This window comes from Scleropages formosus, chromosome 7 (genome assembly GCF_900964775.1).
Source record: "Scleropages formosus chromosome 7, fSclFor1.1, whole genome shotgun sequence".
Classification (NCBI taxonomy): Eukaryota; Metazoa; Chordata; class Actinopteri; order Osteoglossiformes; family Osteoglossidae; genus Scleropages; species Scleropages formosus.
In genome coordinates, this window is record NC_041812.1 from 5,914,065 (window position 1) to 5,938,458 (window position 24,394).

Here is a 24,394-nt window from a genome sequence, read left to right on the forward strand (position 1 = left end):
ATCAAAAACCCAACTCGTCTTCTGGGACAAAAGAACAGCTGCTTCAAATAGCACCAGTAGGTTTGACAAACACAGCCCCAACTGTCAGCGAGGCAGGACACAACAAGGGCCACCCATCAAGCAAACCCCCCATGACCACTGGAGGTTGTGGTCTTTGTTGAGTTTCTACCAACAGGCCTTGCCAGGGATTACCAGCCAAGCCCAATCTGATGGGGTCTGGCTTGTTTTCATCATGCTACATTTTATTTTCACACGTACTTTTCCACATCAACTCATGCACTTCCAGTAATGGCTTGTCTAGTGCAGGATCACGGTGTCCAGAGCTTATTCTGGAAACACAGGGCGTGAGGCAGGGTATACACCCCAGACGGGACATCGGTCTATCGCAGGGCAGTCACACACTCATGTACTCACACATTCCCACACTAAGGACAATTTAGATTCCCCAATTTACCTGACAACATCTCTTTGGACTTTGGGAGGAAACCGGAGGACCCGAAGGAAACCCACGTGAACGTGGGGAGAACATGCAAACTCCTGCTGTACCACTGCGCTGTCCTTTCCACATCTAAAATTGAGAAAACCATAGTACGCATCACGTTATGGGATGACTGGTCACTCCCAGTGTGTAACAAGCTTGATTATAACTATACGCTGGTCACAGTTCTGTTGACAAGCACAAAACATGCATACCTGTAGGCCAGAAAAGGGACAGAGGGCCTTTTAACAGACACTAAAATCCACAACGAACGCAAACAACTACGTTATAGAATCACAGCCCCAAGATACTATATCATTTTTCAGCAAGACTAGCTGTGACATGTGTCACGGGTTGTAATGTGTATGTTTGTGTGTGTGTGTCTGTACAGTTTTACACTGGGGTGTGCTTATTGCTTTGAGATTCCAGCGCTTCTCCATGTTTGGTCTTAGGCCTCATCTGCTTTCTGTTTCTTCCTAAGATCGATTTGGCTGTGCATAGTCAGTCAGTAAGGGGTGTGCGGTTTTCTTCTCACCCGGTGCCGACCCAAAAGCTTTTTCTACATGTCAATGGAAACAATCCAATTAGGAGGCTTGGTGCTACATAGAAATACACCCAGGGGATGCCTAGAGTTGGTCTGCTAATCATGGGCACATGTCAGCGACCACAACATCGTCTAACCCCATCGCACAGAAGTGGCATTTCATTAAAGAGAGGAAAGTGAGGGAATCCTACATCCTACTTTAAAGATAAATCCACAGACCTTCCTGTTCCTACCAGCTCTACCAGCAGCCCTGTAAGGCTGAGCTCCAGAGGCCATGGAGAAAGAAAGGAGGGAGCTGGCTGCAGGATGCAGAGTGGGGCAGCTGTGGTTTAGCCCAGAAGCATCCCGCAAAACCAGGAGAAGATGCCTTGCCAGCTGCGATCACTGGGCTTCTCAAAGGGGCTTTGGGCTAGAGGAGTGGGCAGGAGAAGGAACCAAGGGCAATCAGTGTGTGGGAAGGCGTGGTGGGGGCAGGATTTATTCACGGCTCCCAAACAGCTGCAGGAGGAAGAAGAAGATGTAGACGATGTCCATGTAGAGGCAGAGAGCACCAAACACATGCTCCTCTGGGCTCAGGGAGTAGCGCCTGTTTCCCATTAGGAGTTGCACATCAAATGCCAGGAACTGTGGAGGTGTGAGAGAGACGAAGGCACAGCAGAGATTTCCATCAGTAAAAAAAACTGAAGAGACTACTTAGTGGCAAAAAACAGGGATGACACAAGCCGGATCTTAAAATTTATCACAAAACACTAAGTGGGAGAGCAAATGCATGGACCTTGTGGACATGCAGACGCTAAGCTCTTACCAGAGTGAAAACCAGGGCTCCCAGTCCAGCGTAGGCTGTCTGCAGCCAGGGAATCTGCAAGTGTCAGAATGCGAGTCAGCATTAGGTCCCCAGCCCACACTGAGAATACACACATACACACAGCTTCTCATGCAGCCAACACTTAGCACACATGGCGTTATACAACTAAAAGGTCACCCCTACTCAATCACCTTTATTAAGAATAAGCAGACTTCAAAAAACACTAATTTGGATACAACTAAAACATGACTTATGAGACTGAAAAAACCAAACCTGGCCCCCAAAGCCATTCAGCATTAGAGCTGTTCTTTCAGGAGGGGGCTGTCACTCACATATCCAAAAGGCGCAGTGAAGATGAGCAGAAGCCCTGTGATCATCAGCACCATCATGAGGGAGAACATCAGTCCATGGCACGAGGTGAAGTCGAACTGCAGAGGGGAAAGAGGTCATACAGTAAGTCAAAACTAAGACAGCGAAGTGAAGAAATTTCACAGGGAAGCAAACCAACTATCATTATATTAATGGCCATTGGTAGCTGTTTATTCAGAGTAAAACAGATGGTGTCAAAACTTGCTATCGGTTCTTAATTGTTAAGTATTCGTTTTCTACCAATGGATCTGTGCAAAAATACAGCTATTAAATGCATCAACGATACTTGAACACAAACTGTATCTAAATAATACATAAACACTGTCTGGCATCACGATGATGTTATACTGAATGAATGAAACAGCCATGAAAAGCATGATGCTCACATTAAAACATTTAATTACTCAACAAAGAGTAACAAAGTGTACTTATTGAGAAGTCAGAGAAACTGCTGGCAAAGGTGAGGCAATAACCCATATCCACAAACTGCAGGCTCACCTTCGTTTGGAAACAGAACAGTGTGACTGCAAGGCACACCATGGCCGTAATTCCTACACAGAGGAGCACCACTCGAGTGTTGTGGTAGCTACGGTGACAAATAGAGGGGCAGCAGCAATGCGTTAAACTGGAAATCCATCCAAGCACCTCAAAATGTTTCATAATCCAACTGGAACTGGGTCGATTGCTCACACAGCGCGTTTACCTGGCCAGCATTCCTGCCATGTAGGACATCGCAAGAGTCTGCAAGTGGAGGAGATAAAGACAGCGGTCACATTCACAGGCATCCAAGTCACAGTGGGAGTTTCAGAGCTACTTAACATTTTACAAGATTTAATAAAATAAATAAATAAATTAAAAAAAAAAACAAAACCAAAAAAAAATTCAGCCACATACTGTAGATACTTACAAAGATCCCCAGAAGGATAATATTGGTCGGGTACCGCCGCCTATAAAATAGAAATGAAAAAGACCAGCTTTCAATCAATTAAATAAATAAATAATCTTTGCAAAAAAGCACCATCATTTAATTTACTTTTTCCCCCTCATACTGCAGGGCTATAGGACATGGAGATGGTGTCTTATGTATAATGCATATGCAAAATGAGGGACCTCTCCCACTCAGCATGGGTAAATTGCTTTGAGTGCTTCTACACCAGCCATCTATGGTGAGGAAGCCCAGGGAACACAAATTGGCCCACGTTGCTGCAAGTGCGGGACCTGAATTGGGCCCTCGTCCTTCACTGTGAAACTTATCGGTCAGCTACGTGCACGCAGCTCTGTGGGAAGAAGCAGGTGAACAGCATTCCCAGGTGAATTTTACACCATGTTCCTCTGCAGCCTGCAGAGTGAAAAGAAGCAGGTGGCTCACAATGCGCACGTCAGGAGAGGTGCGAGGCTACGTTCGCCCCAACTGCCACCTCCCAGGAGCTTCGATTCAAAGGAAAGTCAGAACAAATTGAGTTAATTGCCCATGAATGAACGGGGTGAAAAAGTGACATGCTACTCTTGTCACTGAACAGAAATTTAGAGGATTAAAAGGGTTATATAACCATTGTTGTTTCATAAAGAAAGTTCCACAGAGCTTCTACTATATGCCTTCATTAGCTGACTCGGACCACTGGAATGAGGTCACAAAATATGAATCAGCATTAATTCTCACTTCAGCATTCCTCTTTTTGTCGAATGATTTAGATAAAATGCAACTACATTTTTCAAAGTTCTTAGTTATGTCATTTTTTGATTTGATTATGATTAAAGTTTACCGATTACAAATATACCACTAGTTCCTCTAGAGCCAGTTTTAGCCACAGAATCTTGCTTTCACCATTTTCATTAAATTTTTCACAAATTTGAGCATTTTTGCTCACACATATAAGGAACACTGTATTGATGAATTTTTAAAAGACATTTAATTAACAAAATTACATATATATTCTGCACTGGCACATTCTAGAAAAGCACTGAAACATAGCAACCACTGGAAAATTCTAGAAGGCAACAAAACATTCCAGAAAGAAATGTGGAATATGTTTCTAAAAAGTGACACAGTACAAACTACAACCAAAAGTATGTTCAATCTAACAAAAGTGAACGGAAAATGCAAAAAAGACATCAAAATTGTTACATTGTGTAATTCATATTCTAACAAACAGGACTTGGTGTTGTGGTTTTACCATTAACCGTGGCACTTCATGAGACAAAGGGCACAACAAGCCTGCATCTTGCACTTACATTTAATTAGCTATATGATGCAACTATCTCCAAAGCAACTTACTTAATTCAGGGTAAGTAGATGATCACTTGTCCAATCTCACAAGGTGGGTTTTAAAACTGGTTCCTTTAAGGACAAATCAGCAGTTCTAACCCCTCCGCTTCCTACTGCCTACCTATTATGATCATTTGTTTTCTCAGACAACAAACAGCAGCAGCTGCAAACCCCTGTTTTCACTTCCACCCGCTGTTGCTTCCCTCCACATCACACCAAGCCATGTTGGATCACTGGATGTCAACCATGAGAGGCTGCTAACCACAGCTCACTCACATGAGAAATCCTGGATTCATCTGTTGTTTATGGGTTTAAAGTATCCACCTCATACAACAGAAGCTTGAGTATTAGAACTCAAAACTTTAAATGTCATTATTCTCAGTAATGTCATTAAGAATCAGAGCAAAATGAGACAAAGCTACTGGGCATGGTTTATAGGGCTTGGGCATCTCCATTGTTAAACTTTATTTAATAAAAAAAAAAAAAGTACAAGGGTTCACGTTTTCAGGGAGTAGAAAGTGGTTATGAATGAGCCACGACTAAATGGTTTGCTCTTACCTGGCACTCGTACTGCACACCAGAACCAGGTACGTTCCCATGAAGGTGATGCTGGGAAAAAACACAGCAGAATGACGATATTGCTATGATCACTGCAGACGTACCAACATCTCCTAGAACGTTCAGCTTGAGTCTATGCAGTGGTTTCACTTGTGCAAGACCCCAGGCAGACCTTAAACCTTCAGGTCCACTGACAGGCATCAACAGGGGGCAAAGGTATCACAATGAGAATCAAAAACATTTAATATAAGACTTCTGAACTTTGACCTTTGTTGCTGTCACAGGGAAGGAACGTACACATCAATACTCTACACACACATGCATGGTGGCCTGTTTCTCCAGCAAGGAACAGCTACTTACTAAGAGGCTAGATAGAGGATGCGGTTGTATTGTACAAACTGCCTGACTTGCTCACTGTGGGAAAGAGAGAGAGACAAGAAACAATAACTGTTGGGTGTTGCAAAGGGAGTATTAGTAGCCAAAGAGTAAAAAATCTGAAGGCAAAAATCACATCAACCAAATACAGAATTAACACACATTTACATTTATCTGACACTTTTCCAAAGCAACTTACACTGTTAAGGTACCTACAATGATTTACCTCGTTTTTTACTAGAGCAATTCCAAACTGAGTACCTTGCTCAAGGGTGCTATGACGGGAGAGGAAAGTCTACAGGTGGCAGCTCTGGACATGACACCACCTGTTGCCCATACAGAACAGACTTTGTGGCCACGGTAGCACAGGAAAATTGTGAAGAGCACGGAGAAACATTTCTTTTTCACCTGTCCCAAATACGTGTCTGTACAAAGATACCTTTTCCCCCCACAAATTTTCCACATTTATCACAGCCACCAGTTTATGTTTATACCAAAAAAGGGAAAATGTTTGTTTTGCTAGAAGGCAGTGAGACAGAGGACAAAGCAAGTAATTTTATTCACCCGTTTCCCCAGAATGAGGAAATGGCATCTCCGAAAAGTCCTTGTTTTGTTGTATTGTTTTTGACAGCACTTCTCAGATTTGTTAACCTCCATTTATTTTATGGTCCACTTCGCTCTTTCGACACTGCTTTTACACTGATGCATGAACTTTACATTCCTTGCTCTTCCAACACAAGGCAACTTGTCATGCAAATAAAACAGCTACATTTAAAACGTGAGAGAGTGGAGAAAGAGAAGGAGAAAGTGAGGGAAAAGGAGAGAAAGGTAAGGCTTCAGTGTCCCGTTCCCATAATGCCATTCACTTTCTCTAAGCCCTTTTCTTCGACCCTCTCAGGACACTTTCCAGAAGAGGAGGCATCTGAATCAGAGGTGGAACCACCAGCTGTAACCTGCTCACATTCCACTTACTGCAAAAAATAAGTAGAAATGACTCATTGTGTTTCTGCATCAATTTTTCATAAAAGAATTTTTAGGAAACTAAAAGCAGAAACGGTCCTGCACTACAGGCTCGGGTAGTGTACTTCACCTGGAACTCATATATGACATTGTTCCACAACTGATGAAGCCACAGCAGTTGAGAGAAAACAAGGTAAACATTTCCAATTGTGCTTTCATGCTGCATTCATCTGCCTCTCTCCCTTCCTGTGGATTGACTTTTCGATCCGCAGCGTTTGCAACCAGCCCCCTCTGAGCTGCAGAATGTGGGCCGGTCTGACGTCACAAGTACACGAGCTATATTGGGACGGCTGAACAGCCCACATCTGGTGACATACAAAAGAGCGGTCCTTGAACAGCGACGAGTCCCAACGGGCTGCTGCCGCCATGGGACACAGGTGGGCGGCACCTTACCAGAAAGTGAAGAGAGCCACGAGGCCGAAGGTCACCATCAGCTGGACCATCAGGATCGCAAACACCTGCCATGTGGGGGTGGGGGGGATATCAAAAGTCAGAAATACTTTTTCAGCACAAGTGTCACAGCGCTGCTTTTATAACAAGTCTCGAGGGTACATGATACTTGGAGCAAGGGTAAAAAGGGTAATTCTGTTAAAAATCACCCAACACCTCCTACGTACAATTTCCACTGTGAAGGTAGTAAGACAAAAAGGTTTTCTTGGAAGCATCTAGTTTGAGTATTTCCATGTTTCCTTTATCCAAAGACTGTCCTAATTCTGGGCAAGAATTTGCTCGCTGCTGCATTATGTCATCGATCACTAGTGTTCCTATATTTGCTTCTACTGAAATTTTAGTTTCACTTCAGTTTCAGTACAGTTTCCAGTTCTAGTATCATTTACTTCTAGACATAAAAATCTACTCTCTTCTAATGCCTAGAACTCACCTGAGTTCAGTCTATGGTGATGGAAGCTTGGGGTTTCAAAACAGTGACAGTTCAACATGCAGACATGAGTTTAAATTGTAACATTTATGATATCTGACAGTGCCAGCTGGACAATGTTTATAGTCAGTACTCAAAAGCCATTTAGGAATCTAATCAAAAGCAACTGCTCAGAACACACAACCCCTGCAGTAAGAGTGAAACCCCCATGACCACTGGGGGTTTCCTCTCCATTCCTCACTGCATACAAATGCATCTGCTCGGAAAACTTCTAGAACAAGAGCCCAGTTTTCATTCCAATCCATTCCCCTGGGTTAACTGGTATGGCGAGTTATTCTTCATCTGTACTATTCCTACTAGTGCCAAAAGGTAGGTCCCATTTAATTCAATTCAATTTATTTTTACAGAGCGCTCTTCTCACGCAGTGACACGGAGCGCTTTAACACAGGCATAATGCTAGAAAAACAGATACAAACAAAGACGACAGTCGATTAATGGCTACCATAATACAATACTTTTATAGAGCTATAAGTATACCTACTGGCCACCGGGGAAAGGAACAAAAACTCCCAACTGAAAGTTGAGGGAGAAGAAAAAAAAAAAAAAAACCTCTGGGGGTCCACGGGCCAGTGGTTGCCCACCCCTCCTGGGCATTCTAGATTAAGTAACAACTTTAAGTCAGTTTAACAAGTAATAATGATATTGTTGCTGGGAGGAGCAGCTGGCAGAGTCATGCCGGTAAAAAAAGATTGATGTGGACAACCATTAGGAGATAGGGGTGTAGATGTGTAACTCTCCAAACCCCATACCCCACTACTTCTGCAGTTATCTTCTTCAATGTACTGACTCTGAACTGCTCCAAGTAAAATATGGCCAGCCTAAATGGGTCAAAAACTATGTCTCTCTGGATATAACTAATCTAAGTACTGAGTTAATAAAAATAAAACTGGAGCATTGAAATATTATTTGAGTACATTAAAAAAAAATTACACGCGTTATTACGAATGTGAAGAAAGTATAAAAGGGATGCAGCTAATTGTGTAGCAAAGGGGAGGAGTTTGGAGCGAAAGGCCACACGTTCTCCCACCTTGCGGACAAACATGCGTCGGATGTTCTTGTCCTCCCAGCTGTTTCCGCTAAGCCCGTCATAGCTCCCGCTGGTGCTGGGGTCCGAAAAAGGCGAAGACATGTCCGAGGCATAGGGATTGGTGTAGCCAGGGCCTGAGAGAAGAAAGGGACCTTCAATCAGACCTGAGCAGACTGAGAATAGTGACTCATTGTTAATACAAAGACAGATCTTGTGGGCAAAGTGATGAAAGAAACATGAAGAATACAGGCATGAAAATGAAAGTAAGAGAACAGCTGTGATCCAAACAGTTCTGTGCCTCTTATGAAATTTGTAGAGGGTGCAAGTGGTCACTCACTGGGGCTGGAGTGCACGTACGCCCAGCTGGGGTGAATGGGTACGGTGGGCGGTGGCAGCATGAGGGTCGACTGGGTGCTGTACGGGGGGCTCCCCATCCCTGGCTCCTTGTCGCCAGCTGTCGCTTCAGCGTAGCTGGGAGGAGCAGCTGGCAGAGTCATGTTGGTGAAAGTGGGGTTCTGGTAGAGCAGGCAGAGTCCAGATGTGAGATGGAAGAGGAAGCTGTGGGGCAGGAGAGAAGTGCAGCCAAATCAAACCCAGACAGCTGAGTAGCAACATAAGGACAGGATGTCAGATTAGTCACACATACCAGCTAATAATCAACACGACACACAAAACACAGAGGTAAAACTCCAGAGAATCAATGACTGTTGTCCACTTCATTTTCATATTTGCCTTTTATTTAGTACTGCTGCCTCAATTATACTGATATGCCAGTAACAACACACATCCCAAAGTCCTCTGAGAAAAAGTGGTTTTGGTGAAAGAGTTTAACAGGCCATAAGACTAAACATCTCCTCTGCATTGTTCTTTGCGACATCCCTTACAAATATGTCAAACCAAAATGTCAATGCTTCAAAAGGGATTTTGAAGAAAGGAACTAACTAATTTTAAGTATGAGCCAGCAAACAAGTCACTAGTTATAAAACTCCAAAATTCCAGCGAGACAACAGAGAGATTGCCAGTTGCTATGGACTTAAATTACAAAGTTATTAGGAGATGCCCATTAAAAGACTAGTTTCACTGAAGTTATGATAAGGCTGCAGTGAATGAGGACCCCACACAAAAGTAGCAGCCACACCACTAGAGGAGAAGACACATATGAGGGTACCTTACACTGCCACGTAGAGACACAACTGAATAAAGCACTAAGCAAATACAACCCTTAACTTTAACAATGTATTATGTAATAGACCTCAGTCAAAAAAGAAAAAAAAAAAAAAAAGAATGTATACAACCAACAAAACAATCTGTTACATAACATACAACCCTAACTGCAGGGACCGGTTTCAAGTCACATGCCACCTTCGCCCAAGAAACTCTGCCTAAGGCGTCACGGCGTGCTTCGAAATGACACGTAACTCAATCGGACGCTGACTGATGTCCTTGACTGACAAGCCAGGTGAATTCAGTGACCAACCTCAGGCCGGCTCTACCAGGGCAGGGCAGTCTCACGAACTCAGAGGTACAGAAAATCCACCATAACTTCTGCAAGGATTTTGAAAAATGCTGCTGAAACGAATGCTTTTCATACATGGCCACATCGTCACCTTGTGCGGGGGCATTACTGAAGTAAACTTCCGTATTCCTGCAATTCCCACTGCTTGGTAAGAGAGAAAGGTTATTTTTTTTCTAAATTTCCCTGTTCCTCTGCCATCGGGCTATAAAGGGGATTCCAAGAAAACCACCTGTTTTCCTGTTCATGACTAATAGAAATCCAGCCACATCAAAAACGACTAACAAGAAAACACTGATGATAAAAATCAAAGATGCATCAGAGTCACAGCATAAATTGCATAAAATGGGATCTGACCGCTGTCTTAGACCAGACTAGAGGTGAGAACATGGTCAGTGTTGTTCCTCTTACTGAGCTTTCCAGTGTAAACATAGAAAATATGAAATGCTGGTCAGGTCAGACCTCAACATAGTGTCAAACAGGGACATTTTTAACGCAATAAATGAATTTTCAGTACAATACAGAACAACTACAGAACAAGTGCACAGAAAAACAAACATGGAATAAATAAAAGATTAAAAATATATTAAATTTTTTTTTTTTTTTTTTAAAAATCACCATTTCTTTAACTGCAAGCATGACAATTACAGTATTGCACTTCACAAACAACTAGTTTTTTCCAAGAATTAATTTTGATATTAACCTTAAACCTAATGGCCTGCGAGAGATGTTGAGGATGCACCCATTGTATTTTTCTCTGAGATGTATGTCGCATTGGAGAAAAGCATCTGCCAAATAAACAGGTGTAAATGTAACTGCAATGTACATTGTGTTAATGCATATGGAATGAATTTCACTGTGTTGCGGTACAACATGTCACACGCAGGTAAATAACTGCACAACCTTCTAAAGGCCACTGAGCCTTTCCCCATGGGTAGGGCAATGAGGTACCAATTTAATGTGCCCTCATTCAAATTTTAATGATCTTGCTCCAGGTGAGACAAATTTATAGCCTGGGTTGGGCAAAGGAACACCGACTACAACTCAGAACTGGTTTCATCGTATGCGTAAGTGGACGCCACTTGCAAACAAGCATCCATAACTACTGCTATAAAGATTTAATATAACGTATGTAATGTACTGTGACGTTATTGCTACCCTAGCACCCACATGAGTCAAGGCCTAAGCAGCTGAAGGACACATATGTAACAGATGATATACTGGAACAATATACAGCTGGAACACCTTCAGAAATATGCCGCAAGGGCACCAGAATATTTGACACCCATTACTTAAGACTTAGACCGTGACTAGTGTTTGACTCCAGTGTTTAGAGTGGCTAAATGCTGTGTGATAGTACAGGTGCTTCACTCTTCCCTGCACAGCCATTTACCATGCTAGTACATGACAGTACTGCTGTGCAGTATGGACACACACATGTGATATGAAAAAGGATGTGCACCTTCTTTCAGTTTTATATATTAGGACATAACTATTATCTAGTCCTCACCAAGTACAGCACAGGTTTGCATTGTGTAAAAAATTTTTTGATGAAGATTTGCACATAAAGTAAATTCTGGCAAAAAAAACCCCCCCTCTTAATTAGCTTTAATTTAAAATGGGAGAGAGACTGTGATCCTTAGTCACTAAAGGTTCACCCTTTTCCCTCCTATCAAACAGGTAAACTTTCTGCCTTATCTTCTAAAGACGGAGAAAATATAATTCAACGCCAAGCACAAAATACGTCCATCTATTCTGGACACCTTTAAATCCAGGCTTCATGTTCAAAAACACATTTTCAGCATATTCTTATATAATCCTTTTTCCTCTCTCCTAATTTACCTTGCATAACATCTATATGTCCTTTGTGACAAGCTATTCTTGAAATATCATTTGAATAAATGAATAGTAAAAACATTCGTAATGATATTGCCTTTCAAGAGAACTCAAAATAATTAAATCGTTTTAAGTTTTTAACTTCAAAGTAAGCATTTCCCTGAAGCCCAGAGATCGTAGAATAGGCTCTGGAGTCCCGAAATCTTGACCAGTAGTATACTGTAAGTGGTTAATGAAAGTGGGTGGGTAAGATTTCCCTTTGCCTTTTCGACTTATTTTATTGTTCTTTTAAAGCTTTTTTGCTTAAGGGCTCATCACGAGAGCGGATTGCTTCACGCCATGATAACAACGAACAAGATTTCTGAAAGACACTTGCACGCGGCACATGACGAAAAATAAATTATACAGAAGATTTATAAATTAAGCCTGTTCTACAAAGATTTACAGTGTTAGTTGGAATGTTACAGTCTGATACAGAATTAACACTAACTTCTTAAAAATACATTTTCTATTATTACACCATTCCCTGAGATTTTGTAAATAAGCCCATGTGTGGAATGTAATAAACTAAACGGATGTTCATCAACTAGTGATGTCCTGGGTGCAGGTTTACTTTCAGCTACTAAGCCTTCATAACCCAAAAACACACGTCCAAGAACCTGTGTCAGTGGAAACATATCCTGTTTTCCTAACACTAGTGTGATCTTTATATAAAATAAACAAAGTACACCATACATTCTTGTTTAAAGCATATGCAAGTAGAAAGTCACCGGTGCATTTAGATCATATATTGCAGTCTGCACGGTTATAACTAACTGGTTATACCGCAAAGCTGTCATACACATCATGGCAATTATGGTGCATGTATCTATGCACACTGACTGCAACCTGTAACACAGTGCACTTTGTACCACACAGTCAGTGCCACCTCTGCACGCACTGTGACACTGTAACGCACTGCAATTTATATGCACCACTACTACTACACACTAACACACACTGCACTCTAATGCACAATAGTAGTAAGCACTGAATCACACTGACTGAAGAGCGTCTCAGGCAGCGTGACACACTGTCACTGTGCTGCATTGGCATTGTCATTCACGACACACTATGCCACAGACTCGGGGCAAAAACTGTTCAGACATGAGTGTGACTGTAAAATAAATATTTTTGATAAAAACCACTAGTGTTACTGGTGCCCCATAAATAAAGCACGTCCACGGCCGTTTCTTCGGACTCGCGGCAGAAAAAACGCCGGGAATTCAGTCTGCTCTCTTCTTGTCTGTGTTCTGTCAGACTGTTGTCCAGCGCCGTCGAACGGCGGAAAAAACCAACACGAAGCGACAAGCAACGAGGACAATAACAGACGATTTACAGGCACGGCTACAAAAAAGAATGAGGCCAAAACTCATGCACTAGAAAAGAAGAAGGATATTATTAGCACTGCTTCTGAAAAAAACGTGTTAATTTAACTTAATGGCCTTACCTGTTATGTATGTAAAACAGTGACAGCTGAAAGGCGTCACCGAGGCTCAGAGAAGAAAAAAATCGTAAGCCACGCCCCATTCGTGACGCACGTCCTGTGGTAATAGCGTCTATTGCATTATTGGAAATGTAGTTAATATTCAAGTTTGTGACAACGAGCACTGAGCTCTACACTTGAGCGCTGAAAATCTGGAAACTTGAACACCCTCTTACACTTAAGTGTAAGGATGCTATTTTCTCTTACAACATTAAAAAGTCCTACCTTTGTGCAAAACTGGATCGTGTTTTAAATGCCTAAAAGCACCTAACATTTATGATTGTGAATATGTCATTGCTGTTCAGACAAACACAAGAATACTAACAATATTTTCATATCATAAGTTTTATTTCACACAAAAATTACAGTTTTAGTAGTCCTGATCCTTAACAGAAAATTTGACATAGATTAAACATATCAAAATATTATTTTGTCCTTAACAAATGTCTGTTCATTTATTATATTGTATGTTGTGTAACATCCTTAAAAAGGTTCACTCTTAATGGAGAGGGCATCACGTTTACATTTACACATTCACATTTTCTGAACTGCTTGTCCTATTCGGGGTCACGGGGAGCTGGAGCCTAAGTTGGCAACACAAGGCGTAAGGCTGGAGGGGGAGGGGACACACCCAGGACAGGACGTCAGTCTGTCGCAAGGCACCCCAAGTGGGACTCGAACCCCAGACCCACTGGAGAGCAGGACCCGGTCCCACCTACTGCGCCACCATGCCCCGCTATTTATGTTTACATTTACATTTACATTTATTCATTTAGCAGATGCTTTTCTCCAGAGTAACATACATCTCATTGAAAATACAATTTGTGCATTACATTAGGTTTATTGAAGAAAAATCAATGCCCCTCTGTTAAAACTGGTTGTGATTCTTCTATGGTACACAAATTACTATACATGTGAAAAAAGTATAAATTAATGTTTTATGGCTATGTGAAGTCTCCATCAGAGAAAAGGATATCACAGAACAGCTTTATCTAAAGATAGTTGGATTGTCTTACGGATGGTTACAGTGGTATCTGCATGTCAGTGACATCCATTTCACCTTGCAAATCATTGGTTGGCACAAGCTTACAGAGCGTCAGAGATGCAACTTTAGTCTTCTCATTCTTGATGCTGAAGGCAGGATAAACGGCCGTCTTAAACTTGGCAAAGAACGTATGTAGGACACACCCAGTGTCCACGTTGAAGAACCTCAGGATCCCTTTGCTGAAGTCCAGGAAGATGCCCAGTCGCTCTGCATGGTTCTGTTCTCTGAGTATTTCGATTTCATCGTCGTGCATCGCAACCAGCATGCCGTCATCTAACTGCAGGGCCCAGGATGATTTGTCTTGACCCAGAGCTTCTTCTCTTCTTCTCTTCTTCCAGCCTTGGTCCACGACTCCTACTGTCCAGCCTGTTAGGTTCTTCACCTCCACCTCCCAGTAATGGCACCCACTGGTGAAGAACTGGGTGGCCAGGATGGTGGCTGCAGCCTCTTCTCTCTGTTTTGGGTACTGCTTCTGTGGGCCTGACGGGGTACAGTGGAGGGTGGTCTTGTCGGCCGACGTCTTCAGATTCCCGCAAGCAGTCGTCTCATCAAAGGTGATGTTCTCTGCAACTGTGAGAATCCATAAAATTGGTGACTTACAACATGCAGGATGACTCTACGAATCATGGTTACTTCACAAAATTACTACTGTTTCCCCCTACTGTTATTACAGCTGCTTCTGCATTTGTTTGTTTTATTTTAGTCTTATGACTGTCCACCTTCTGGAATTAAACTTTGTGTATTTTGCAGTCAAATGTGATACAGGGTAAATTAAAAATAACTGCACAAAACGTACACTTCCAGGGCCTGGTCAGGAGCTCCTTGCTTTCCTCAACAATCTGTCTCACTGAATTTTCCAGCCCTTTCAGCCTCTTGTTGTCGACGCAAATCTGCTTCTTCAAGTGTTTGTAGAAATCTTCAATAGCTCTGACACTAATGGAAGAAAAAAATACAGAAAAAAATAAGAAACACCGGAAAATGCGCAGTAGTAACACAGTTATTAAGGGTTTTCATTTGTTTAATAGGAGGGAAAATATTAAAATCTGGGATTAATTTAGAAGATGGGGGAAATAATTCATTTTAATTAAGTATATATGAAGGAATTGTATTTAAAATAAATCTTCATGTTCAGAATCTTTACTCGAAGGAGAATATGGTTTTCGCAGAACTGCGGCTGATACTCACTTTGTGTCCAGTTCCTTGATTTTCTGTGAAAAGAAAGAATGATTTTGAGACATTAAACTCAACTCCAACACTGACGTAGTGTTCTTTTCGCGATAAAAGCCCAAGACGGAGACTCACCAGCAGAGCAGCAGGGCTCTCACAGTCCAGGCTGCTCTTGAGCTGCAGCAGCTCCTGCTCCATGTTGGCCATCGTCTGCTGGTTCTGCTCGTCCTGCAGAACCAGTGTGTCCAGGCCCTGCAGCAGGCTCTCCTTCTGGGCCAAGAAGAGGCGGAAGGCCTGCTCCTTGTTGTGGTCCAGCAGCTCCTGCAGCTCCTCGTAATGCATCTCCAGGTTTGCTTCGGCACAAGCAAACACTTCCTGCATTTGGGACAAATCTTTATAAACGGAAGCTCAGAATAGATATTCTGTAAAATATGAATCCAGAATCAAAAGAAATATTCCAAAAAATATAAAAAAGTAAAACGTGTGTCATAGAAATATAAAAACTAACATATTTCACTATCTTCTATCATTTGAACTAATCTCTGGTGCATTATTTTGCTGTTTGACCACTGTGCTTAGAGTTTAATGCACATGACAACATTTGTGTATTCACATTTATAGACTGTACTGTATATCCCTTAAAGATACCACACCAGGGCCCATTTGGAACTTGAAGCAGCAGCTTCCAGGTTACGTTTCAGTGTCCACAGTTACAGTACAGTCTGCTGCCTGCACTGATTGATACGTAATCCTTATTCTTACCTTAACATCTGCATTTGCTTTGGCAACCTGAGCTCTCACATCTTCTCGCAGCTTGGGGCTCAGGTTCCACTGTTTGTACTTGTGCACCAACACATCCTACGAACATGAACACGTCGCACCTTCAGCGTCTCATCATGAAACCGTCATCACCTTCCAGGATTTCATTTCAATTCGTCATTCGTGGGAGGGCAGCCTTTTAAAATTCTCATCTCACTAAGTCTAAGATTAATTGCTTTAAAAAAATAAGCCGGTACTGTAATATATTCTGCTAGAATTTCGGTAAAAACAATATTTATTTATGGATTTAAAGTTGTTACTTTAAGTACTGGGTTGAGTGGCAGATGATCAAAGCTCATATTGCAGGAAAGCATCTGATGCTGTGTTTCACTGAATAGTCAAATTTCATATATTACATACAGCTGTATGAATTTCAGTTCAGCAGTTAAATATTTTACCAGAGAATTCCAAACCAAGCACTTTACTTAACGTTGAAACACAAGTGCTCTTTTAGGAAACTGAGTTAGGACCAGCTAGGTGTGCCCTTAAATACAATCACAACCAGTTTGGGCACCACGCCACGCAATTTAGTTTTGCGTGTTTCCATGTCTGTATCAGAGACAATTAACACAATAGAAAAATCTGAATCATGAAAATTATGTAAGAGCTGAGAAGATGCTTCAAAAAAAACATGGTACAGAAATATTGTAACAATATATACTGCTGTGATACTTCTGCATGCTTTTTCACGTAGGTATCTGTTTTAGAAGCTAGAATTTACTCTTTAGGCAGGTATTCCTGAGCTGTAAGAATGAAAACCTTTTAATTTTCATCATTTAACAGTTACCCAATTTTAGTGTTATACTTCTCATTATATATTTAAACTGGCAACAGAAAAGATTTTTCATACATGTTGACATAACATGTATTGCTTTACATAAATGAGTTGTAAATCTATAACTTTTATTCCTACCTATTCAACACTTTTTCATGGTGTTATTTGTTCATTTTGCTGATTATTTACTCCAAAGCTATTTATAATCAGTTGCTCATTTTTACAGCCGGATATTTTTTAACTGGACTAGTACAAGGTAAGTACTTCATTAAAGGGTCCAGAAGCAGGAGGTGGGATTCAAACCCAGGTCTTCAAAATGCAATGCAGCATCGCTGATCTCTGCACTACCTACTACCTCTTTATATATTAGTTTACACATTATTTACCTCTATACATGAGCAAAACATTACAAGAAACAGTATAATAATTTTCCTTTCATAAAAAAAGTTACTTGCAAATTTTTTAGAAATATACTTTTGCACTTAAATTAATGCTTTAAATTTTTGTCAGAATTTTCTTTGATTTGGATGATTTTGACAGTCCTATCACTACTCTGAATTCAAAGGTGGACTAAGTAAGAAATAACAGTAGTCCTGGTTTGAGTAAACATAACTGGATATAAAATACTCACATATTTTTGTAGAATATTTTAAATGGTGAGCAATACTTACAATTTGTTCTTCTACTATGTCCTTTAACTTGGCGTAGAAGTGGCCCTGATGACTGCCGTTGGTCAGACACTCATAACAGAGGGTCTCTGAGCAGGTCGTGCAGTACAGAGGGCTCAAGGGGCTTTGGTGGTCCTTGCATGTGCTAAAGGTGATGTCACGCAGAGTGCTGACAGTGGACCTGGTGCTTGAGCTTCGTGAAGGTAGAAAAAAGAGGGGCATGATGGCAATAGACTGCTCTTGCCTATACCGTACCTACAGTCCTACAGCGCTGGCTAAGTGCACGGCTTAAGAAGTGTTTTATACCCAAAATGATATGCAAAATTCGTTAAGAAGGAGTGGCAGGGTGTGTTTTGTATCTCTTACATAAACCGCTAGGCAGAAGTGCTTACTCATCTCTACAGGTTATCTAACACTGTGGTTTAGCACATTGTTTTACATAAGTTCCTTTATTGTCATTGGCTCAGAGAAACACTCTTGACAGTATCACCAGTCTCAGCTTGTAAAAGTTCCAAGTTCCAGCATGATCTCTTGAGGGTTATCTAACATTTTGTCTGTTTGGGTGTGTACTGTTTACACTGTTTAGCGCTTTCCAATAGACCTGTCACTCATTTAGCCTTAATCTGTAAGTATCTGGTTTCGGGGAATTGGTTGGAAAGGTAGGAAATAGTGCAAACGGTCTTTGCATACAACACAATGGGGACAAAAAGAAGGGGTGATTTTTACAGGTACATATGATGCTTTTTACATTTTTTTCCCAACTTTACTTATCCCTTGAATGAAACCTTGATCATTCTTGAGGAAAACCCTTATTATCCCAGTCCAGAGTGAATCATCATAAACCAGTGATTTTGGTTCTGAATTCCTCAAAGTCACAAAAAAGTTATCAGCCTGTGTATTACTTACAGCTTAACAAACAACATAGGGTACATTATAAAACATATATCATACAAGACTCATTTACTGTACATCACTCTATAAGTAAATTTACATTTAGATTTATTCATTTAACAGACGCTTTTCTCCAAAGCGACATACATCTCGGCAAAAATACAATTTGTGCATTACATTAGGAGAGACATGGCTGCAGACATATTATTCCCAAGTAAACCTAGTTTGTTACTTTCCACTTGATGCACCGATGTTCATCGCTCGAGTAGGTGCATAAAACGCAGGATAGATGAATCCTGATAACCTTCCTACAAATGACACAATGAATTCAGATGTCAAAAGCTCAATTGAGTAGCATGGTGGTGCAGTGGGCAGTGCTGCTGCCTCCTCTTCTTGGGCTGTGGATTTGGGCCTGGGTTCAAATCTGGCTCGGTCTGTGTGGACTTTGCATGTTCTCCCTGTTAGTGTGGGTTTCCTCCAACAGCTCAAAAATGTGCAGCCCTCATTATGTAAGTTAACTGTAACCCAGGTCAAAACAAACAGGGAGAACAAGAAATTCCATTTCCCGTAAGTTTCCTCGTCGAGCGCCATTTCGCTTCAGACACAAGCTTGACGGTTTCATCCGGAGAACCTTTCCATCAGCACTTGGGAGGGAGGGAGAGAGGGGTGGCTTCTCAGCGCACTCCACATAACTCCAAACCAACACAACCCCCCCTGGAAGAGTGGTTATTCAAAATGAATACACAAAATACTCAAAAACTAAAAGCAAGAAGAGAAACTCCAAACTAAAATATGTTTTAGGTTGCTTTCCATTTTCTAATTTGCAAAACAACACATTCAACTTCAAGTTACAAACATACGTCGTAGGGAACATTACTGATGAGTTCGCACTGCTGATGTGTGGAAATGTGCATAAGTAAGAAAAGCACAATACAATATATGACAGAAATGACTGATACGAATAAATGAATTAATACTTTAAAAAAAAAACAAAATACAGCTGACCTTTGAACAACACGGATTTTAACTGCGCGTGTCCACTCATGCGTTGTTTTTTTTTAAATAAATAATTTGGAAAATATCTGGGAGATTTGCCACAGTTGAATTTGAAAAAACTCGCGGACGAACCGCGTAACCTAGAAATATCGAAAAAATTAAGAATAAGTTAGGTATGTCATGAATGCATAAAAATACACACACACACACACACACACACACATTTTCAGAACCGCTTGTCCCATACGGGGTCACGGAGCCTACCCGGTGACACAGGGCGTAAGGCCGGAGGGGGAGGGGACACACCCAGGATGGGACGCCAGTCTGTCGCAAGGCACCCCAAGAGGGACTCGAACCCCAGACCCACTGGAGAGCAGGACCCGGTCCAAACCACTGCGCCACCGCACCCCCTGTGTAAAAATACGTAGACACTATTTCATTTACTACCATATACAAAATTATTATTAAAAGTTAAAATTTATAAAAACTTACGCACATAAAAAACACTTACAGACCGTACACCGCAGTCGAGAAATGTAAACAAACGTAAAGATGCAGTATTAAATAATAACTGCATAAAATTAACTGTACTACATACTGAACTACTGTAATAGTCTATTTTATCGTTTAATACAAGAAATTACACACATTTCTTAAGAAAAAAAAAAAGTAAAAATTTTGTACAACAGTTTTACGCAAAATGCAGACGATGCGCAGAGGCTACGAATCCAAAGAAAAAATGTGTAGTACAGTATTACAGTACGTCATAAATGCATAAAATATTGGCATATTTAATCTAATTTCTCATAAACTAACGTAAATATTACATAAATCTATTATAAAAAGTTTTTTTTTTAAGTTACAGTCCACAACAGCACTGCGGTCACACACGGTTTGTTAGATAATCATCTCCGCGTGAGCAGTTCGTTCAGTACCGTGTTTTCTTTTTTAATTTTATAATTTTCGTAAGAACATTTTTTCTCTAGCTTACTTTATTGTAATAATACAGTATTATATAATAATATAATACATATAATATACAAATATGTATTAATCGACTGTTTATGTTATCTCTAAGGGCTTCCGGTCAACAGTAGGCTATATATTGGGGAGTCAAAAGTTATAGCGCATTTTCGACGACTGTGCGGGGGCTCGGCGGCCCTAACTCCGCTTTGTTCAAGGGTCAACCGAACTAAGAGAAAATAGTGTGGCGCGCAGCGCTCTGGGTTCGGATGTGGTGAAGAAGGACGCACAAACAGCGTTCATTACGAACGTTTATTGGAACACCGACACACAGGCCAAGGACCTTCGCCTCAAGTCGACCTTCCCAGCCTGCTTAACGTCCCCAGGCTTTTTCACTGGGGAACGCTGTCACCCTATTAATTTCTTCCACGTCACCCAAATTCAACCAATCACAATAAACACATTTCCCGCTCAAACTCTCAGTAACGCGGGTCGTTACAAGACAGACTGAAAGTGTAGTGAAGTTTTTTTTTTTCAGTTTGGTGATTTGTGTTTTTTGAAGAACAGATTCGACTTATCATAATTTGTGTTAGTGTCAAGCCAGGTAGACGTTTCCGATGCACAGAAATGTGAAGAGAAGCATAATATCACAAGAAGTGCAGACCCATTACTCAAAACACATGTGCAGGCAATGTAAAGTTCACACTGTTGAAGAATATGTGTGGTACAGGGTGAATAATTTCTGTAAACATGACCTGAGTGCGTTCTTTGGAAAGCACTACATCAGTGATGGTGGAAGGAGGAGGTGAGATAGGTCCACCTGTAGTGGGATTTTCCTGGTCTGCCTGTATAGATCTTCAGCATCCTCCGTGGATCTGCACTACGAAGTCATATCCATGAAGTCCTCCTTGTGAAGAGCCAAGGGTGTGCACTCTAGTGTAAAGAAGGCTGTTATTACTCTTCAAAACAATAAAATGAAAAAGCCGAAGGGAGGAGGATGCTATCGTGTTTCTATGGGTGATAATTATACAGCGATGTTACTATTAAAACTGAATACTTATCAAAATTAACCCTCGGTAATAATGTTGCTAAGCCGAACTGCAGCTACCTTCTGCTTTCAAAGCCATTCCGTTATAGTTTTTATAGTATATTGATAGTGATTGTTTTACTGGAGAATCTTTTTATATTTTCATTTTACATACAGATCAAAAACCCTTGCAGTATTTCTATGTATTTTTCTGTATTGTTTTACCCTTGATGTAAAAAGTTTCCCAGTCGATTCAGCTGAAAGCAGCCTCATATGATCAGCACTTTACCATGATAGGAATGCTGTTATCTCAGGGATGGGCTGTTTTTCTTTTAGGACAAATACAAAAAAACTTTTGAACTATCAAGTGAAGGGATCTTTCTTGAGAAGCTCTTTGGCTTCTGACAAACTCATGGCATGACTCACTGTAAGCCTTTCTCAGGAACTTTTATTTCTGGCTGTTAACAGGTACATTTTGATGTCACGTATACAGTTCCTTGGTCTTCATGCCAGTGTAGGTTTGAAGAGCAAGACCTCGGTAAATCAGCTTTATAAAACTTTCGAAACCAGGAAACACACTGCCGTATCAGCAACCTTGTGTAAGTAGAAGGATACCTCTGCTCTTATGGAAGCAATGTAAAGAACAAAACATTTTAGGGTATGAAGGCAGTAAGAGCTGTTCTTGTTCAGAGAAGAGACAGCCAGATCATTACCAGGGGTCTAATATAAATAAATGTTTCTAATTATACTACTACTAGTTATTATAAAATAAATAATTGTTTTAGTTTTAAGGTTTTAATTTAAATTATGAAAATTTATTCTGCTTTTTTATGACTTCCTGTATTTTCAATAGCTAAAAAGTAAAGGATCTTAAGGTTTGTCACAGTGGATCAGAACTTTTTGTAGATGCGCCGATACCACACACACACACACACACACACACACACATCATCTGAACCGCTTGTCCCATACGGGGTTGCGGGGAGCCGGAGCCTAACCCGGCAACACAGGGTGTAAGGCCAGAGGGGGAGGAGACACACCCAGGACGGGACACCAGTCCGTCGCAAGGCACCCCAAGCGGGACTCAAACCCCAGACCCACTGGAGAGGAGGACTGTGGTCCAACCCACTGCGCCACCGCACCCCCTATTTGCGCCGATACTAGTATCAATTCAATAAAAAGTACAGCCATTAATATTTTCAGCAAATTTACTGACACTTACAGGCATTTTACAGTCTTGATTTCATGAATGGTAGTTTGGGTAATGGGGTTATCGTGAGACACACTGAGCAGTAAAATAACATATGAAAATAACCCTTCATTTATGCATTTAAAAATTTGATTTTCTATAATTTTCTTGAAAATGTCTCTAGAATGCAGTCATAATTAATGGGGTAAGCTTCATTGCCTGCCCAAATACCACACTAATCACTGTGAAATTACAATTCGAACAAAATTTGAAAGACGTGTAACAGACACAAAGTGATCAAAATATCGATTTGTAAACTTAATAAATAAAACATTATGACTTGCTTAATCAATATACATTGCTTCCCTGCATATTACTAGACGAATAATGCATTGAAACAGTCATCACATTTTAATTCACCCTGAACAAAGGCACCAACTAAACAATGAATAATCAAAGAAAGAAATAAATAATAAATAACATTGCTATTTTCAAAACTTCTGTGATGTAATAAATAAGATCAGCTTCAGAACACGGTATTGTTAGTCCCCCTAGAGGGGTAACAGTCACATTTTTATCTTCATAGAGAGGTCAGATACACTCCATCAGGGTAAAGGGTATGGAACAAAATCTTACTTTAAAGATTCTTATAATAGATTGTATTACGAATGGTTACAATGGTATCTGAATGTCAGTGACAGCCGTTTCAACTGGCAAATCACCAGTTGGCACAAGCTTACAGAGCATCAAAGACACAATGTTGGTGTTCTCATTCTTGATGCTGAAGGCAGGATAGACAGGCATCTTAAACTTGGCAAAGAACGTATGTAGGACACACCCAGTGTCCACGTTGAAGAACCTAAGGATCCCTTTGCTGAAGTCCAGGAAGATGCCCAGTCGCTCTGCATGGTTCTGTTCTCTGAGTATTTCGATTTCATCGTCGTGCATCGCAACCAGCATGCCGTCATCTAACTGCAGGGCCCAGGATGATTTGTCTTGACCCAGAGCTTCTTCTCTTCTTCTCTTCTTCCAGCCTTGGTCCACGACTCCTACTGTCCAGCCTGTTAGGTTCTTCACCTCCACCTCCCAGTAATGGCACCCACTGGTGAAGAACTGGGTGGCCAGGATGGTGGCTGCAGCCTCTTCTCTCTGTTTTGGGTACTGCTTCTGTGGGCCTGACGGGGTACAGTGGAGGGTGGTCTTGTCGGCCGACGTCTTCAGATTCCCGCAAGCAGTCGTCTCATCAAAGGTGATGTTCTCTGCAACTGTGAGAATCCATAAAATCGGTGACTTACAACATGCAGGATGACTCTACGAATCATGGTTACTTCACAAAATTACTACTGTTTCCCCCTGCTGTTATTACAGCTGCTTCTGCATTTGTTTGTTTTATTTTAGTCTTATCACTGTCCACCTTCTGGAATTAAACTTTGTGTATTTTGCAGTCAAATGTGATACAGGGTAAATTAAATATAACTGCACAAAACGTACACTTCCAGGGCCTGGTCAGGAGCTCCTTGCTTTCCTCAACAATCTGTCTCACTGAATTTTCCAGCCCTTTCAGCCTCTTGTTGTCGACGCAAATCTGCTTCTTCAAGTGT

At 41.1% G+C, this 24,394-nt stretch overlaps 2 protein-coding genes across 2 annotated transcripts; both read right to left on the bottom strand.

The window, feature by feature from the left end:
- Positions 1–485: 485 nt before the first annotated feature.
- faim2a (Fas apoptotic inhibitory molecule 2a) lies at positions 486–13,287 on the bottom strand. The gene is made up of 12 exons (XM_018757535.2): positions 13,218–13,287; positions 8,717–8,937; positions 8,380–8,513; positions 6,809–6,873; positions 5,381–5,434; positions 5,021–5,071; positions 3,104–3,143; positions 2,900–2,937; positions 2,695–2,782; positions 2,160–2,255; positions 1,828–1,881; positions 486–1,646 (listed from the first exon to the last, which is right to left on the bottom strand). The coding sequence occupies exons 2-12, from the start codon at positions 8,874–8,876 to the stop codon at positions 1,500–1,502; spliced, it is 927 nt and encodes a 308-aa protein (XP_018613051.1). The 5' UTR covers positions 8,877–8,937; positions 13,218–13,287; the 3' UTR covers positions 486–1,499.
- A 789-nt stretch (positions 13,288–14,076) lies between these two features.
- On the bottom strand, positions 14,077–24,115 carry LOC108937537 (tripartite motif-containing protein 14-like). The gene is made up of 8 exons (XM_029253519.1): positions 24,109–24,115; positions 23,470–24,058; positions 17,731–17,920; positions 16,228–16,323; positions 15,601–15,840; positions 15,484–15,506; positions 15,095–15,231; positions 14,077–14,868 (listed from the first exon to the last, which is right to left on the bottom strand). The coding sequence occupies exons 1-8, from the start codon at positions 24,113–24,115 to the stop codon at positions 14,276–14,278; spliced, it is 1,875 nt and encodes a 624-aa protein (XP_029109352.1). The 3' UTR covers positions 14,077–14,275.
- Positions 24,116–24,394: the final 279 nt, after the last annotated feature.

Coding starts and splice junctions, on each gene's coding strand:
- LOC108937537 (XM_029253519.1), bottom strand. Junction 16,324..17,730: donor ACATAGTAGAAGAACAAATT/GTAAGTATTGCT, acceptor TCATGTTCGTAG/GATGTGTTGGTGCACAAGTA. Junction 15,232..15,483: donor ATCAAGGAACTGGACACAAA/GTGAGTATCAGC, acceptor TTCTTCCATTAG/TGTCAGAGCTATTGAAGATT.
- faim2a (XM_018757535.2), bottom strand. CDS start 8,876: ATGACTCTGCCAGCTGCTCCTCCCAGCTACGCTGAAGCGACAGCTGGC. Junction 5,435..6,808: donor GTGGCTCTCTTCACTTTCTG/GTAAGGTGCCGC, acceptor TCTTTCCCACAG/TGAGCAAGTCAGGCAGTTTG. Junction 2,783..2,899: donor ATGGCAGGAATGCTGGCCAG/GTAAACGCGCTG, acceptor TTGTCACCGTAG/CTACCACAACACTCGAGTGG.